We start from the raw sequence: 14,226 nt of genomic DNA on the forward strand, positions 1-14,226 counted from the left end.
ACATGTATATAGGAGGTAGAAGATGTACGAAAGCTTAAAAAATTATAGAAGAGATAAGATCTAAGAAAAAACTAATCTCCAACTTATTTCAGCAGACAAATGGGAACAATATTACAGAAAGCTACATACCGAATATCGACTCGCATACACGAATGAAAGCGACAACTAATAAATATAGAAAGAAATTAATAAAGAGATTAAAAAACAGGAAGATAAGTGGACCTGAAAACATTAAAGGTGAATTAGTAAAGCAGGCAATAAATAAAGTAATTACTATGATATGCCAGCTCTTCCTGAGATGCAAAAATGGAAAACCGATCCAAGAAGAGTGGAAAATATAGTTCATATCAATCCATGGATCTCAGAAATGCGAGAATTATCTGATAGAACGAGCATATGAGGAACAATATAGAGCATAGAGAACATATTTGGTTTTATACAGATTATCGCAAAAGGATCGCCATCAATAGAGAAACACATTTACTCTTTATAGACCTCCAGTACGCATATGATAACATTCCCATATCTAAACTATGGAAGGTTCTGGAATAAACACAAATTTATCACACTTTGATAAAAGCTCCCTGAGAACTCTATAGAGACTGCAAAACTCAAGGCTAACACTAGGAAATAGAAGATCTCCAGAATTCTTGGTGTCGAAAGTGATCACACAGGGATGTTGTGTCTCACCCACCCTGTTCAAAATACACACAGAACACGTATTAAACAACTGGAAGAAGAAGTGTAGTATTCACTGTCGAACTTGCAGATTACCAGGTTATCATTGCCCAAGACAAAGATGTTATTGAATACATGACATCAATGAATGTAACAAAAATCCGATATACATTACGCGCGCACTGTAGGAGAAACAATTATAGAAAACATCACGAAAAAGAGCTGATATGGTACGACCATGTACTTACAACGAATGGCAGACAGAAAACTTCCAAAGATGGTGTTAAAATGAGTGTTCAACGAACGAAGGAAGAGAAGACCTAGGAAGACGTATGGAGAAAGAATAATGAAGACCATGAGTGAGAAAACCTCAGAGATACAGATGGTCTAGGTCAATTATCATATTTTTGATGAACCACACAATAAATTTTTATGAATAAATAATTTGAACAGCAATTTATACCAATGTAATTTTATTTATTCTTTTAAACATCTACATCCAATATATTTAAACCATTTTAACGTGCTTTTAAATTCAGGTTCATGTCTCAATGCAATTAAAGATTGATAAAAACCTTTTCGATATAAAAACGGGGTTGTTTCATAATTAACCATATAATACAGCCATTCTAGAACCTAAAATTTAAATTTAATTATAAAAAAAGAAATGAATAAGAATTTTACCTGAGTAATATATTTATTCCATTTTTCCTCCTTTAAAATTACAACAAAGCTTTGTGGGAGTAATTTAATTATAGTTTCCATGTAACTGTTGTTACTGTAATTTTTAAAGTTTTCCAAAAAAATATTTTGATGCGATATAGAAACTAATGTTACAATTAAAACATCACACATAAATGAAATACGTTTTGAAAAGTGATTTGAATCAATCAATTCCAGTTGGGTTTGACCTAATAGTTCTAAAAACCAAGTCGGAAGGGTGTAGTGATCTTTTAAAATGTGTGTTATCTTAGAAATGTTATCTAAGAAATACTCTAAATCGCTAAAATTGGGAGGTATTAAATATGAGTAATAAAATTGTTTTATTCTTACATTTGTTCATCTCCTAATGCATTTATTATTTCGTTATAATAAACCATTGGGCTTTCATTAGATTTCTTGATTAAAGTTTCACAAATATTTAAAGATCTTTTTAAATTTTTTGATGAAAAATCCGCCCATAATTTTGGAGATATAAATGATTTTATTGTTGAGTAAGGAAAAAATGGAAAACATTGAGTTAATTTTTCGAATTCCTTGAGAACAAAAAAAAAACAATAAATTTAAACAAAAATTAAGGTTATTAAACTTACTTTCGATTCAAAATCAATTTCTTCTGATTTACTAATAATAATTTTTATAATTACACTTTTATTTACATCTTGAAAATCATCTTTGTCCATTAATTCAATTATTTTATTGATTATAAACTCAAAAAAATCCCCTTTATCCTTTTCAAAAACACTTAACCCATAATTTAGACTGCTTTCAAAGAATGGTTTTATTATAACAGGTTGAATGCTGTTACAAAAATGTTTAACATTGATTAAAATCGCTCGTAAATCTTCTTCCTATATAATTAAAATGATAAAACAAAATTGATAAGAATAAAAATAAATAATTTACTTTCGGATTTTGGGTGATTGCAACGATGAGATTTTCTAAAAATCTTCGAGCTGTCCCTGATAAAATAACTTGATGGGCCGCTATATTTATGCAAAATCTTCTAAAATTAACGTCATGGACAAATTCTTGTAAAAAACACCAATCTAAAGGAGGTAAAGGTTTCGGATATTCTTGGCTGAGTATTTTAAAACAAGCTAATTCCATTTTTGTTCTAGATGTTAACTAAAAATGGAATTAAAATTAAAATAAAAAAAATTATAAAATAATTACGTTTCGTTTAATATGAGCCATTAATCCACGTAAAATACTCTTCGCTGGTAAATATTCGTAATTATTCGGTTCAGCTTTAGACTCTAAAATGTAATAGATTCCTCTACCATATTCTAGTATTTCCCTTTTAAGGCAATTAGTAAGAAATGTTATAGTTGCTTCTATATCAATGTAACTGTGGTCGTTTAAAATACTCAGAAACCAATAATCTGTAACATTTTTTTATTACAAGGAGGTTATTTGTTTCTAATTTAGTATTACCTTCATTTATAAGTTTACCCTGATAGATTTCTAAAAATTGTTGACTAACAATTTCAAACTGAAAAGTTGCTAAAGCTCCGTAAGCTGCTTCAACGACTTTAACGTCCGTTTGATTTAAAACGTAATCCCATAATTTATTAATTACATCACAAATTATTTTGTCGAATTTTTTTGATTCAATGTAAAGATTTTCTATTTCAGATAATAATTTACAAAAGCTGGAAGTTAATAAAAAAGAATTATACAGAGTGTCCCGCAACGATTGTACAATACTGCATCAGCGTATTCTCTGATCGAAAACAGACAAGAAAAGTCTAATAAACATAGGTCCGAAAATGGACCAATTTCGAGATATTCAAAGTTTTAGTTTCATAACCATTCGTTTAGTTTTGTTAAATTCTCTCTGGCCATTCCTAAGACCGCTTCTTCACTTTTTTAAGATACAACAGAAGTTGAATCATCCGCAAATAATACCAGTAAACTATCAAGTACATCAGGCAAATCATTAATGTACAGAAGAAACAAGAAAGGTTCCAAGACTGACCCCTGAGGTACTCCCTGAAATACTTCTTTCCACTCAGACCTAACTTCTCCTCCCGAATCGCTGTATGACATAACACACTGGCTTCTGCCGTGTAAATAGGATTTTAACCAATCAAGGACAACGCCGCGGAAACCCATTTTTTCCATTTTATTCAGAAGGATTTCATGATTCACACAGTCGAATGCTTTTGTTAGGTCCATAAAAATACAACCAGTGATATCATTTTCATTGATAGCTGATGTAATTTTATCAAGTATCTGAACAATTGCACGTGACGTTGATCGTCCTTTTATATCAACCCATTTTGGGTATCAGTTAGTACTTTGTTTTTAATTACAAAATCCATTATTCTTCTCAATGCAATTTTTTCAAATATTTTTGCAACATTTGATATCAACGTAATAGGACGATAGTTTGAAAAAACCGATCGATCTCCTTTCTTATACAATGGTTTAATTACTGTTTTTTTAAGGCTTGCTGGAAAAACGCCCATAGAAAAGGACAAATTGATAACATTACTCAATGGTTCAGAGAGAGCATCAGAAGCGAACTTCAATAAGGCCACCCGAATCTCATCAAAGCCTACCGCTTTTGTATCATTTAAAGATTGTATTGTTTTTTGAACTTCTATTGCATCACTTAAATAAAATGCGAAAGTTTTAGATATTTGTAAGTTTCTTATTCTTAAGGGAACCGTATTAGAAATTTGTACACTATTTATAAAATATGTATTAGCAGCATTAAGTATATCTATATCATTTTCATACACTGGTCGAAATACGTTTAGATCAAAATAATTATTTGATTTTTTGTATCCCCTGAGTGCATTAATGGTTGTCCACGTAGCTTTAGCTTTATTTGACGCATTTTCAATATAGTTAGTATACGAAGCCTTTTTTGATCTTTCAATTTCTGTCTTTAGGTACTGACAGAAATTTTTATATGCTTCAGGAGTAACAGCCCCATTTAACACTCCTTCATATAACTGCCTTTTAATCGCTGTTTTATTTTTGATTTCTTCTGTTAACCATGTTTTCACTTGTTATTATTAAAACAGATTTCAGCATTTTGCATGTCTTTTGTAAATGACCAATTTGTGGCATTCATATCATGATGTATGTGCGTTAATATGTCTCGATTTAAAAAACGTTTCTTTATTTTTGTTTTAATTTTTTCAATCCCACTATTGATTAAAAAGGATATCTCTTGCGCGAAATGATCTGATAGTGCAGATACTAAAGTTTTACTCTCATATGATTCTAAGTTTGTAAAGATATTGTCAATTATCATATAGATATTATTATTAATAAGATTAATTTAACAAAACAAGTAACAAAGATTGTCGAAGAAAATCGTTCAACCAGCATAAAAACAACGAATATTTAACAAATTGGAAAAGATTCATGTCATAATAAATGTTCAATATGCGCACCATTTACTTCTAAACACAAACGGATACGTTTTCTAAATGAACTTCTAATGCGTTCAAAGATACCAGGAATTTGTTTTACTGTGTCAAATGCGTTACTAATTTTATTCTTCAAATCCTGCACATTTTGAACGTCTTCAGAATAAACAATTTGTTTTAAATGTCCCCAAAACCAAAAATCTAACGGATTTAAATCTGGTGAACGAGGTGGCCACGGGACAGGACCTCCTCGGCCAATCCACTTATTGCCAAATCTGTTATTTAAGTATGCTCGAGTACTAAGTAGTAATAACTGATCACCTATAACTCCAGCCCATACATTAACACTGAATCGCCACTGATGATGAGTTTCTAGTATTGCATGGGGATTTTCATCGCTCCAAACGTGCGCATTATGTATATTAAAAATTCCACTTTGAGTAAATGTTGCTTCATCCGTAAATACAATGTTTATGGGAAAGTCGACGTTTACTACCTCTTCCTGTATGGCCCACCTACAAAAAATCTCTTTTTTTTCGCCATCATTTTCTGTTAGAGCTTGAACGGTGTTGTAATGATAAAGATAAAGCAACTGCTCCCTTAAAATGCGGTGAACGGTTGTTTTGTTAATGTTTTCTTGTGCAGAAATTCTTCTAATGCTGGTTGAGGCATTTTCATCGACTCTTCTCAAAACTGCTTCTTCTAATTCCACCGGCCTTGTGTAATGTCTCTCCGTGGAATGGCTGTGGGTTACGCTTCCCGTTTCTTTTAATCTAAGAAATAGTCCTAAAGGTGTGACTATTAGGCAATCGTCTGTTCGGGAACCTTTGCGCGTAATAACGAGCTGCTAACGACGCATTTCCATCAGCTAGTCCGTAACAATACACCATATCCGCTATCTCTTCCTTGGAGTAATTAATAGGAGCCATACTTAATAGTTTTATTAAATTAAATAGTAAAATAATAATTTCGTGAAGTATTATTTTTTTTTTTTTTGATTAGACAACTTATCGTAATCATAGTAACAACATAGTCCGTAACAATACACCATATCCGCTATCTCTTCCTTGGAGTAATTAATAGGAGCCATACTTAATAGTTTTATTAAATTAAATAGTAAAATAATAATTTCGTGAAGTATTATTTTTTTTTTTTTTGATTAGACAACTTATCGTAATCATAGTAACGACTTAATTATTATAAAAACAAATTTAAATTCATGATGTTAACAATATCAACTTATGAAACTAAATCTTTGAATATCTCGAAAATGGTCCATTTTCGGACCTAATAAAAAAGCCTAATAAACATTATTAGGCTTTTTTTTGTTTATTTTTGATCATAGAATACGCTGATGCAGTTTTGTACAATCGTTGCGGGACACCTGTATATCTTGTTAATATTTTTTGATAACGTATCTTAATGTATTAAAAACAATTTATTAGATTTGATTAAAATGTATTTATATTAAAGACCGCCGCATATTGGTCGATTGATTTACAACTTGAGTTTCTAATCAGGTAAAACTGCAACTCAAATCAGCTGTATATATCTTTAAGATAACTGTTCAGGTGGTTCTCCAGCTTTGATGAAGTGTATAAAAAATAAATAAGCATACACGACCAAACGTGTGTGAACTGATTCCACAATGAGTGAAGTATAAAAACATGCCAAGAGTTATCTCGTTCAATACTAACATAAAAAAAAATTATTTACCTTACAATCACATTGCTACGGGTTTCTAAACGAAAACTAGGTTCCAAAGTATTCCAAGCGGTTGTAATATCAATAATTCCTTTTGTACATAGATGACCTAAACCCTCCAATACAAAAGAAGTCGCAATACCATCATCATTTTTACAAGAATTTAAAATTTTTGATATATAAACAGCCAATTCTGATCCATACAATTCAGCCCTATAAATAAAACATGTTAAATCCTAATTTATCTAGTTATTTGGACTAATAATACTTTAATGTACATAACTCCCTGATAACATGGCCTTTAGTAATTGAAAAATTTCGTTGATCCAATTTATTTTCATCAACCAACATTGATTGTACCAAAAAATAACATTTTAATTCGTTTTTCCATAACTCAAAAAATAATGATAAAACGAACGTTTTCATTTTAGGTGAAGTATTTGATAATGTTTTTAACGTAGCTATTATAACATGAACATTTTCACGAAATTTTCCTAATTGAACCATTGATTTTAAAACGTACAAATGGGTATTAGTATTCTTTGTATTAGCCAATTTATATAATAAAAATGTTAACATATTATTCGATGTGTTTGTATGATTGAAAACGTCTTTTAAAAGTAATGATAACGATTTTCTTGTGATTTCATCGTTATGAATTTTTGTTTCATCAAGAAAAATTGCTTTTATAAAAATTGAGGAGTGCTTTAAAAGAAAGGGAGAAAAATCATTTGATATTTCTAAGAATTTAAGAGTATTTCTAGGGTTTTTGAGATATTTAAAAATATGAAATATTAAATGTAAGTGTTGATTTGTGTTTAAAAATGTGTTTAAATAGGGATTTTGATCTACATTTGAATCGGAATCAATTGCTTCATTAACGTTTTTGAGTTTGTTAAATAATAAATTTAATAACATCTGAGAATTATGTAAAATGTCTGATGAATATAGCAACCAATTCAATAAAGATGCTTTTAAAATATTGATTGTCAAATTGTTTAAGTGATCAGGTAGAATTTTATGACCTAAGACAAAACTTAATTAAAAAAATCTGAAAAATTATAATAATAATAAATTACATAATTTTAGAAGATCTTTTAAATAAAAATGTTGAATCACTTCAATACATTTAGCTAAAAACACCAAAATTAATTCTAAATCTTTGTGATTTTTCAAATCAAATCGATTTAAAGCGAATATAATGTCACAAGGATCCGATTTCGTTGTACAAACTTCCAATAACAAAGACAACAGCCAAAATAAAATAAAATCATTAAATTCTTCATTATTTTTAATCCAATTTGACTCGTAAAGTGTTATTAAAACATTGCTTGAGTATATTTGGTTTTCAATTGATGAAATCTGAAAAATTCATTAATTTAATTCATCTATAATAATAATTCTTTATTGATGATATGTCAGCCGAAGCTATTTCACAAGTCATACATCGGCAGAAAATACAGAATATAAATGTACATTACTTAGACAAACACAATAGTTTCTTGAACGAACAGTGAATAAATATAAATTGGTTCACTGGTTAGAAATTTATCCACACTGTAAAAGGCCTTATCAAGTAAATACCTTTTTAATACTACTTTAAATTTTAGTGCTTCTAAATTTCTCACTCGTTCTGGTAAAGCGTTATATAATTTTAAACCGTAAAAATTTGCGCCATATCTAACCCTTGTCGTTCGAGTAAAATCTGAAACAAGGTCACCTTTATTCCGAGTATTATAAGAATGATAATCCCGATTTTTGCTATAACCATTTAAGTTATTCTTTATAAATAGTAAACAACTGAAAATGTACGCACAAGGAAAAGTCAGAATTCCAAATTCAATAAACTTTGCCCTGCAACACTCCGCGAAACCCATGCCTGCCACAACTCTCACACCTCTTCGCTGAGTACGGAAGACAAGCGAAGCGTGAGCAGAACACAAAATGGCAGCAAGTGCCATCTTCGGCGATACCACTCTCACTAAGCTATGAATCAAATAAATACTGGTATTTAACCTTTTAATGAAATGAACAACATGCTCCTCTCATGTAAGTTTGGTATCAAGGTGAATTCCGAGATATTTAACTGAGCTATTGTCATTTAAAGTTTGCGGCCTCAATGAGAAAATTAGGGACTGTGTTTTGTATTCATTCAAACTAAGACGGTTCTCAGAAAACCAGTTAAAAATATTTTTTTGGGATTCATCAACTAGATGCTCCGGAGAGCCAAGTGTTTCCACTTTGTTCTCCACTTCTGTTTTCTCTTTAGGTATGTTTATTGCCAAATCGGCATTAAAACTAAAACTTAATACAACTAAAGCAAAACTTAAACAAAAATCATAATTCGTTTCTGCTAGATGCACTATTTACTCCAATTAATTCTCTAAATATGCAGACTAATTTTGCTGCTTTATCATTTCCTAATCTATTTCTTAAGGTGGATTGTATTAAGCCATAGTATGAAAAAAGACGCTCACTATTGGCATAGGATGCTACCGCAGTATGTAGCTGTTGAATTAATTTGAATGTAATAGGATCCAAAGAGCTAATACATTTCCACCAGGCTAACGGTTTGACATTATCTATTAATTGTTTTGAAAACATGTACATCTATTTATGATAGTCGGTAACACTTCTGGATAATGCATCTCCACATACTCCATTGCACTATCTAATTATCCCTGATTGAGATTTGCTTCTCTACAACGACGATCTAGTATATTGGCTAAATAATGAACGGGAGTTAACGCCATTTCTAAACGGTCTTGACCTTTCTGTACATCCATTTCGTTAAATTTACCATTAATAAGTTCGTCTTAATGATTTTAATAATTTTACCCAAATTTCAGTATGTTCACTTATAATACATGAACTACTGTGTCAATTTTTTAAGATAATCTTGAACGGTTATCTTTAAATCTGAACCATTTACAAGTTTGATAATATCTTTGTCAATTGCTACTCTGTTTGCCGAACAAATGCTGTATAAAATCGGCCAGTTTTTTAAATAATTTTCCAAGCAGCCCGCCAAAGTATCCCAACGAATATCTTGCGGTAGAATTAAAGAAGATCTAACGGCTTTTTTATATTTGGCGTTTGCGAAATGAAAGTTTCGAAAATATTTGCATACTGTTTTTATGTTACTCTTAACTTCTGGAATTATTAAATTTCCTTGTAAGTCACAGGCTAACAAATTAAATATATGGGTAGAGCAGCCATAAGTTATCATATCTTTTTGGTCTAGTTCCTTAACCATATCATTTCTCATTTTCACCACGTTTGCAGCGTTCTCTGTAACTACACTAACAACGTTGCAGTTATACGCATCCTAACATTTTTTCATAACTTCAGCAAATATTCTGCAGTATGACTGTGTCTATAGAACATATTAAGTGAATTCGTTCATATTCAACGTCTATCACACACACTGCTATAATTGGCTCGTTATGCACATTGATCCAACGGTCCAGTGCTAAACAAATGTTCTTGTTAATCAAATTTTCTTTCACTTTTGCCTGGATGGTACTATAAACGTCATCCATTAATTGGTTAGAGTCATTTGGCGGTGTATAATCGGATCGTAGCATACATCTTAAATTTTGAATTCCTGATGTTCTACTGCTCGAAATGAAGTATTTGTGGCGTAACTTGGCTATTTGAATATCAATTTGAGAAACAATAGTGGTAGATGGGGCTCTATTTACATCTTCTTCCGATTCATCATTGAATCTGGATGTTTCTTCTACATTACACAATCTTTCCGTTTCCACCGAAACACATTTGTGTACATGTTGTTTTAAACATGATACTAGTCCCACCATACTTAATTTACATTTATTACATTTAGCTCTAGTATAAATCGTAAGTACAATAGTAAAAGTAGTAAAAAAAAAACTTGTTTTTGCAACCCTGGCAATATGTGTGGCACACATGTGTGTGGCATGTACCAATTACAATCACGATTTGTCTCAAGTAGTAAAAAAATTTTTACGATACTGTAACAACTTTTTTAAATTGATAATTAAAAAATTACATCAATTATTTTTTGTGTAAAAATAATATTTAATTTAAATTAAATATTTACTATTAAATACATTTATAACGGTAACTAATAAATATTGTAAAAAATACATTAGTTTTTTATTGTGTAATAGTTATTTCTATTACAAGTCGGCTAGAAACATAATTACAGTACGAGTGTGGAGAATTGCACGACGAGGTCGTAGACCGAGTCGTGTAATCACACGAGTAAAAAAAAAATTAGTAAAAGTCTTCAAATTTCAAAGATACAGGCCATCAAAGTTAGGAAATTTTAACACATTTTTCCAAATATCTTAAACGCTATTTACAGTAAAGCGCTGAAATTTGGTACAGTATAAATCAATGTCATGTAAAATCGTTAGGCAATTTATGAGTTGGATCGGTCCGCGGGAACAATGCTATACCGGCTGTTCCTAAAGTTTGTTTGCTCAGAACTTATTTATTCTATCATATCATAACCCTATATTTATTTTTGCAGTTTCTAATAGTAAATTTAGTTTAGAAACTTTTATTACTCTTAGATAACATTGATAAAAATCCACCGTTTTCGTGTTAAATGCAAAAATGTTGGGTTCCGATTTCTATAATAGCACTAAAAAAAAAGAAATCTAAGTTTTTGAACATTTTCTTTAGTATTTTTTATTACTTGTCTTGTTATTTTATGTACTTTTTTTATTATTCCTGTTAGTGTTGTCGTTTTTTTTGTTTATTTTTTGTTGATTTTTAATTTATTGGTTTTGGATTCTTTTATTAAACCAACTAAAACAAATTAAAAATGTGATTTAGCTAAATCTACACTTGGACATGTTACATACATAATAGTAATGACAGCTCAGTTCGATTTTCATTTGTCATTGCCAATTCAGATTATTTATTTATTTTTTTTTTTTTAGTGTTATTGAATTCGGAGCCTAACATTTTTGTATTTAATACGAAAACCTTGGATTTTATCAATATTCTCTAAGAGTGATTAAAGTTTCTAAACTAAATTTACTATTAGAAACTGTAAAAATAAATGTAGGGTTATGATAGAATAAAAAAGTTCTGAGCAAACAAACATTAGGAACAGCCTGTATAGCATTGTTCCCGCGTACTGATCCAACTCAAAAATTGCCTAATGATTTTACGTGATATTAGTTTAGACTGTACCAAATTTCAACGCTTTGCCATAAATAGTGTTTAAGATATTTAGAAAAAGTGTTAAAATTTCCTAACTTTGATGGCCTGTATCTTTGCAATTTCAGGACTTTTACTAATTTTTTTTACATGAATCGTCATCATTTTCACTCTAGTGAACTCTTCTGTGGTTACATTTATTCCCCGAGTCATTGAAACACTCTGTATAATGTTGCGGCCCCGCGTAACTTAAAAACCTTTGGTATGTGGCCCTAAGGAAAAAAAGGTTGAGTATGGCTGGTCTAAGTAATAAAATTTTTTTACTCTATGATTTGTTTGCTAAGGTAACTTGATCCGATTAAGGTATACGAATTTTTAACATTTCCTCCTATAATTCGAGATTGGATGGAGATATCAAGATGCCGTTTTCGCTAATAGTTAGCAAATTTTATGCTGACGAAGGATCTGTCAAGTAAATAGTACCGTTCCATTTCACATTTTTTTAATTCACAAATATAACCAATCGCTGCAGATAATGCACTCTCTAGCTTATTTGTTTTAAACCAAACGGTCTTACTAAAAATATCTTTTAAAAGTACATAAAATGCTCTTTCAAACATGACCAAAAATATTCAAATCGCTTGCAAGGTCCAGAAGATATTAAAATGTAAATATTTACATATTTGAAAACGCATTGGCATCCCCCTACTTTGTTACAACAGCTATGAGAAATGTCGCAAAGCAAAAACGATGGGGTATTATCCAAGCTATCAAATGGTGTTGTTAAAGTTATAGCTCATCACCTCAACTTTCCAAGATAGCGGGAATTTTATATTTGTTTATGGCAGTAGCGCCCTCTAACGGTCGAATTACGAATTTCGAAATAATTTCCAGATATTTCTCTTGCCCATTTTAGTGATCAAGATTTTTCCCCAAACTTCTAGGCCTTTTATCATTATCGGAGGTGGATACATAGTAAAAAAAAATGTTTTAAATAAATAATGTTATAAATAAAATACCGCGACCTGGAATTTCCATTTTGGATCTTATGGAATATTACTTGAACGATGTGTAACTGAAAGTATCTGTATTTTAATGGCGGTTAAGTAATAAAAAAGTGTAAATACTTTGGAAATTTACCCCATCTGTGTCAAAAAACATTTTCTTAATTAGGTACATAAACTTAAGGGAATATAATAAACAGTAATAGGTCCAAATGAGTTAAACCTTATCCTTTTTTATCTAATTAGTCATGTAGGTCACTTTGACAATAAAAAAACTGTACTTCTTTAATTTTAAATATACATGTAAAATATGTAAAGGTACAATTATACCTTCGCCGCCTTTAAATTATTAAAAAAGTTAACTAAATAATTACCTGTAACCATACAATTATATCTTGTATAACCAAAATATTAAATTCATCTTCCATCAAAAATTTTAGAAAATTCATTCGACATAATTCTGTTGTATTTGTGTGTGGATCACATAAAACATATAAATAAACTGGTCTAAATAATTCGTTTAAGCTACTTTTATATCTAAAAAGTAATTTTAAATATTTTTAATCATGTTATAATTATTATTTTTACAAACCTTTCATTTTCAACATCATTAACTTTTTTAATACAACTCAAAACAACGTTCCAAACACTTCCATTATGAACTAAAATGGAAATAATGGGGTGTTGAGGTATCGCTAAATTAAATGGACATTTATAATATCCATTATCTTGCAATTTCTTTTCCATATCCATTATTAATAAATCAAAAAGTACTACTAATAACCCTTTATGGTTCCTAAAAAATACAAAATTACATGTATTAATTAATAAATGTGGTGATTAAAACATTTACTGTGCGAAAGGTATCATCGCAGTTACTTCAGACATCATCTTTGAAACTTCTATTAAATTCCATTTCACCAGTTGAATTACTCCATCTGCCGCCCCACAACTTATCGACGAATCTCCACTTAAACATTTATTTTTTAAATACTTAAATTCAGCAAATTCTACACAATTTTGATTCGAGTTTATATTTTTTTCGTTTAGCTTCGTTTTAATTAAAACTGTTATATCAGAAATGGTTTTAGCTGTTAAAACGGGATTATTTTTGGATAATTTATAATCGTATTCTTCGTATTCCATAGTTTTTAATTTGTCTTCATTAAAAGAAATTCATACGATAAATTTATTTAACTTTTTGAGGTTATGTCAGGTTATGTTGTAATGTTTATTTGAATGAAGTATAGCGCCATCTATCGTTGAAAAAACAAATAAGAATCAATCTTATTAATTTAAATGTTCTTTTATTTCATTTTTAATTTAATTAATATTTAAACTATCTCGATTGCATTCTTTGAAATAGATCACATTTTTTAATTGTTATTTCTTAATTTTTTAATAAATTCGTTGCAAAAAAATGTAGTGTCATCTATTGTTATAAAAAGGAAACACTATTAATTAATTATATTATGAATTTATAATTAATTAACTAAATTTAAATTAATTTAATACAATAACATCTTAAATTAAAAAAAAATTATATACATAACTATTATAGTGTTACGCATGCG

General features: G+C 29.8%; 1 protein-coding gene across 1 annotated transcript; it reads right to left on the minus strand.

Moving 5' to 3' along the window:
- Window positions 1–1,134: 1,134 nt before the first annotated feature.
- LOC111416225 (uncharacterized) lies at window positions 1,135–13,882 on the minus strand. The gene is made up of 13 exons (XM_023048193.2): window positions 13,506–13,882; window positions 13,245–13,448; window positions 13,027–13,189; window positions 7,571–7,853; window positions 6,760–7,516; window positions 6,504–6,704; window positions 2,836–3,053; window positions 2,575–2,783; window positions 2,305–2,526; window positions 1,992–2,249; window positions 1,732–1,934; window positions 1,363–1,681; window positions 1,135–1,314 (listed from the first exon to the last, which is right to left on the minus strand). The coding sequence occupies exons 1-13, from the start codon at window positions 13,796–13,798 to the stop codon at window positions 1,156–1,158; spliced, it is 3,489 nt and encodes a 1,162-aa protein (XP_022903961.2). The 5' UTR covers window positions 13,799–13,882; the 3' UTR covers window positions 1,135–1,155.
- Window positions 13,883–14,226: the final 344 nt, after the last annotated feature.

Source organism: Onthophagus taurus, chromosome 7 (assembly GCF_036711975.1).
Source record: "Onthophagus taurus isolate NC chromosome 7, IU_Otau_3.0, whole genome shotgun sequence".
Classification (NCBI taxonomy): domain Eukaryota; kingdom Metazoa; phylum Arthropoda; class Insecta; order Coleoptera; family Scarabaeidae; genus Onthophagus; species Onthophagus taurus.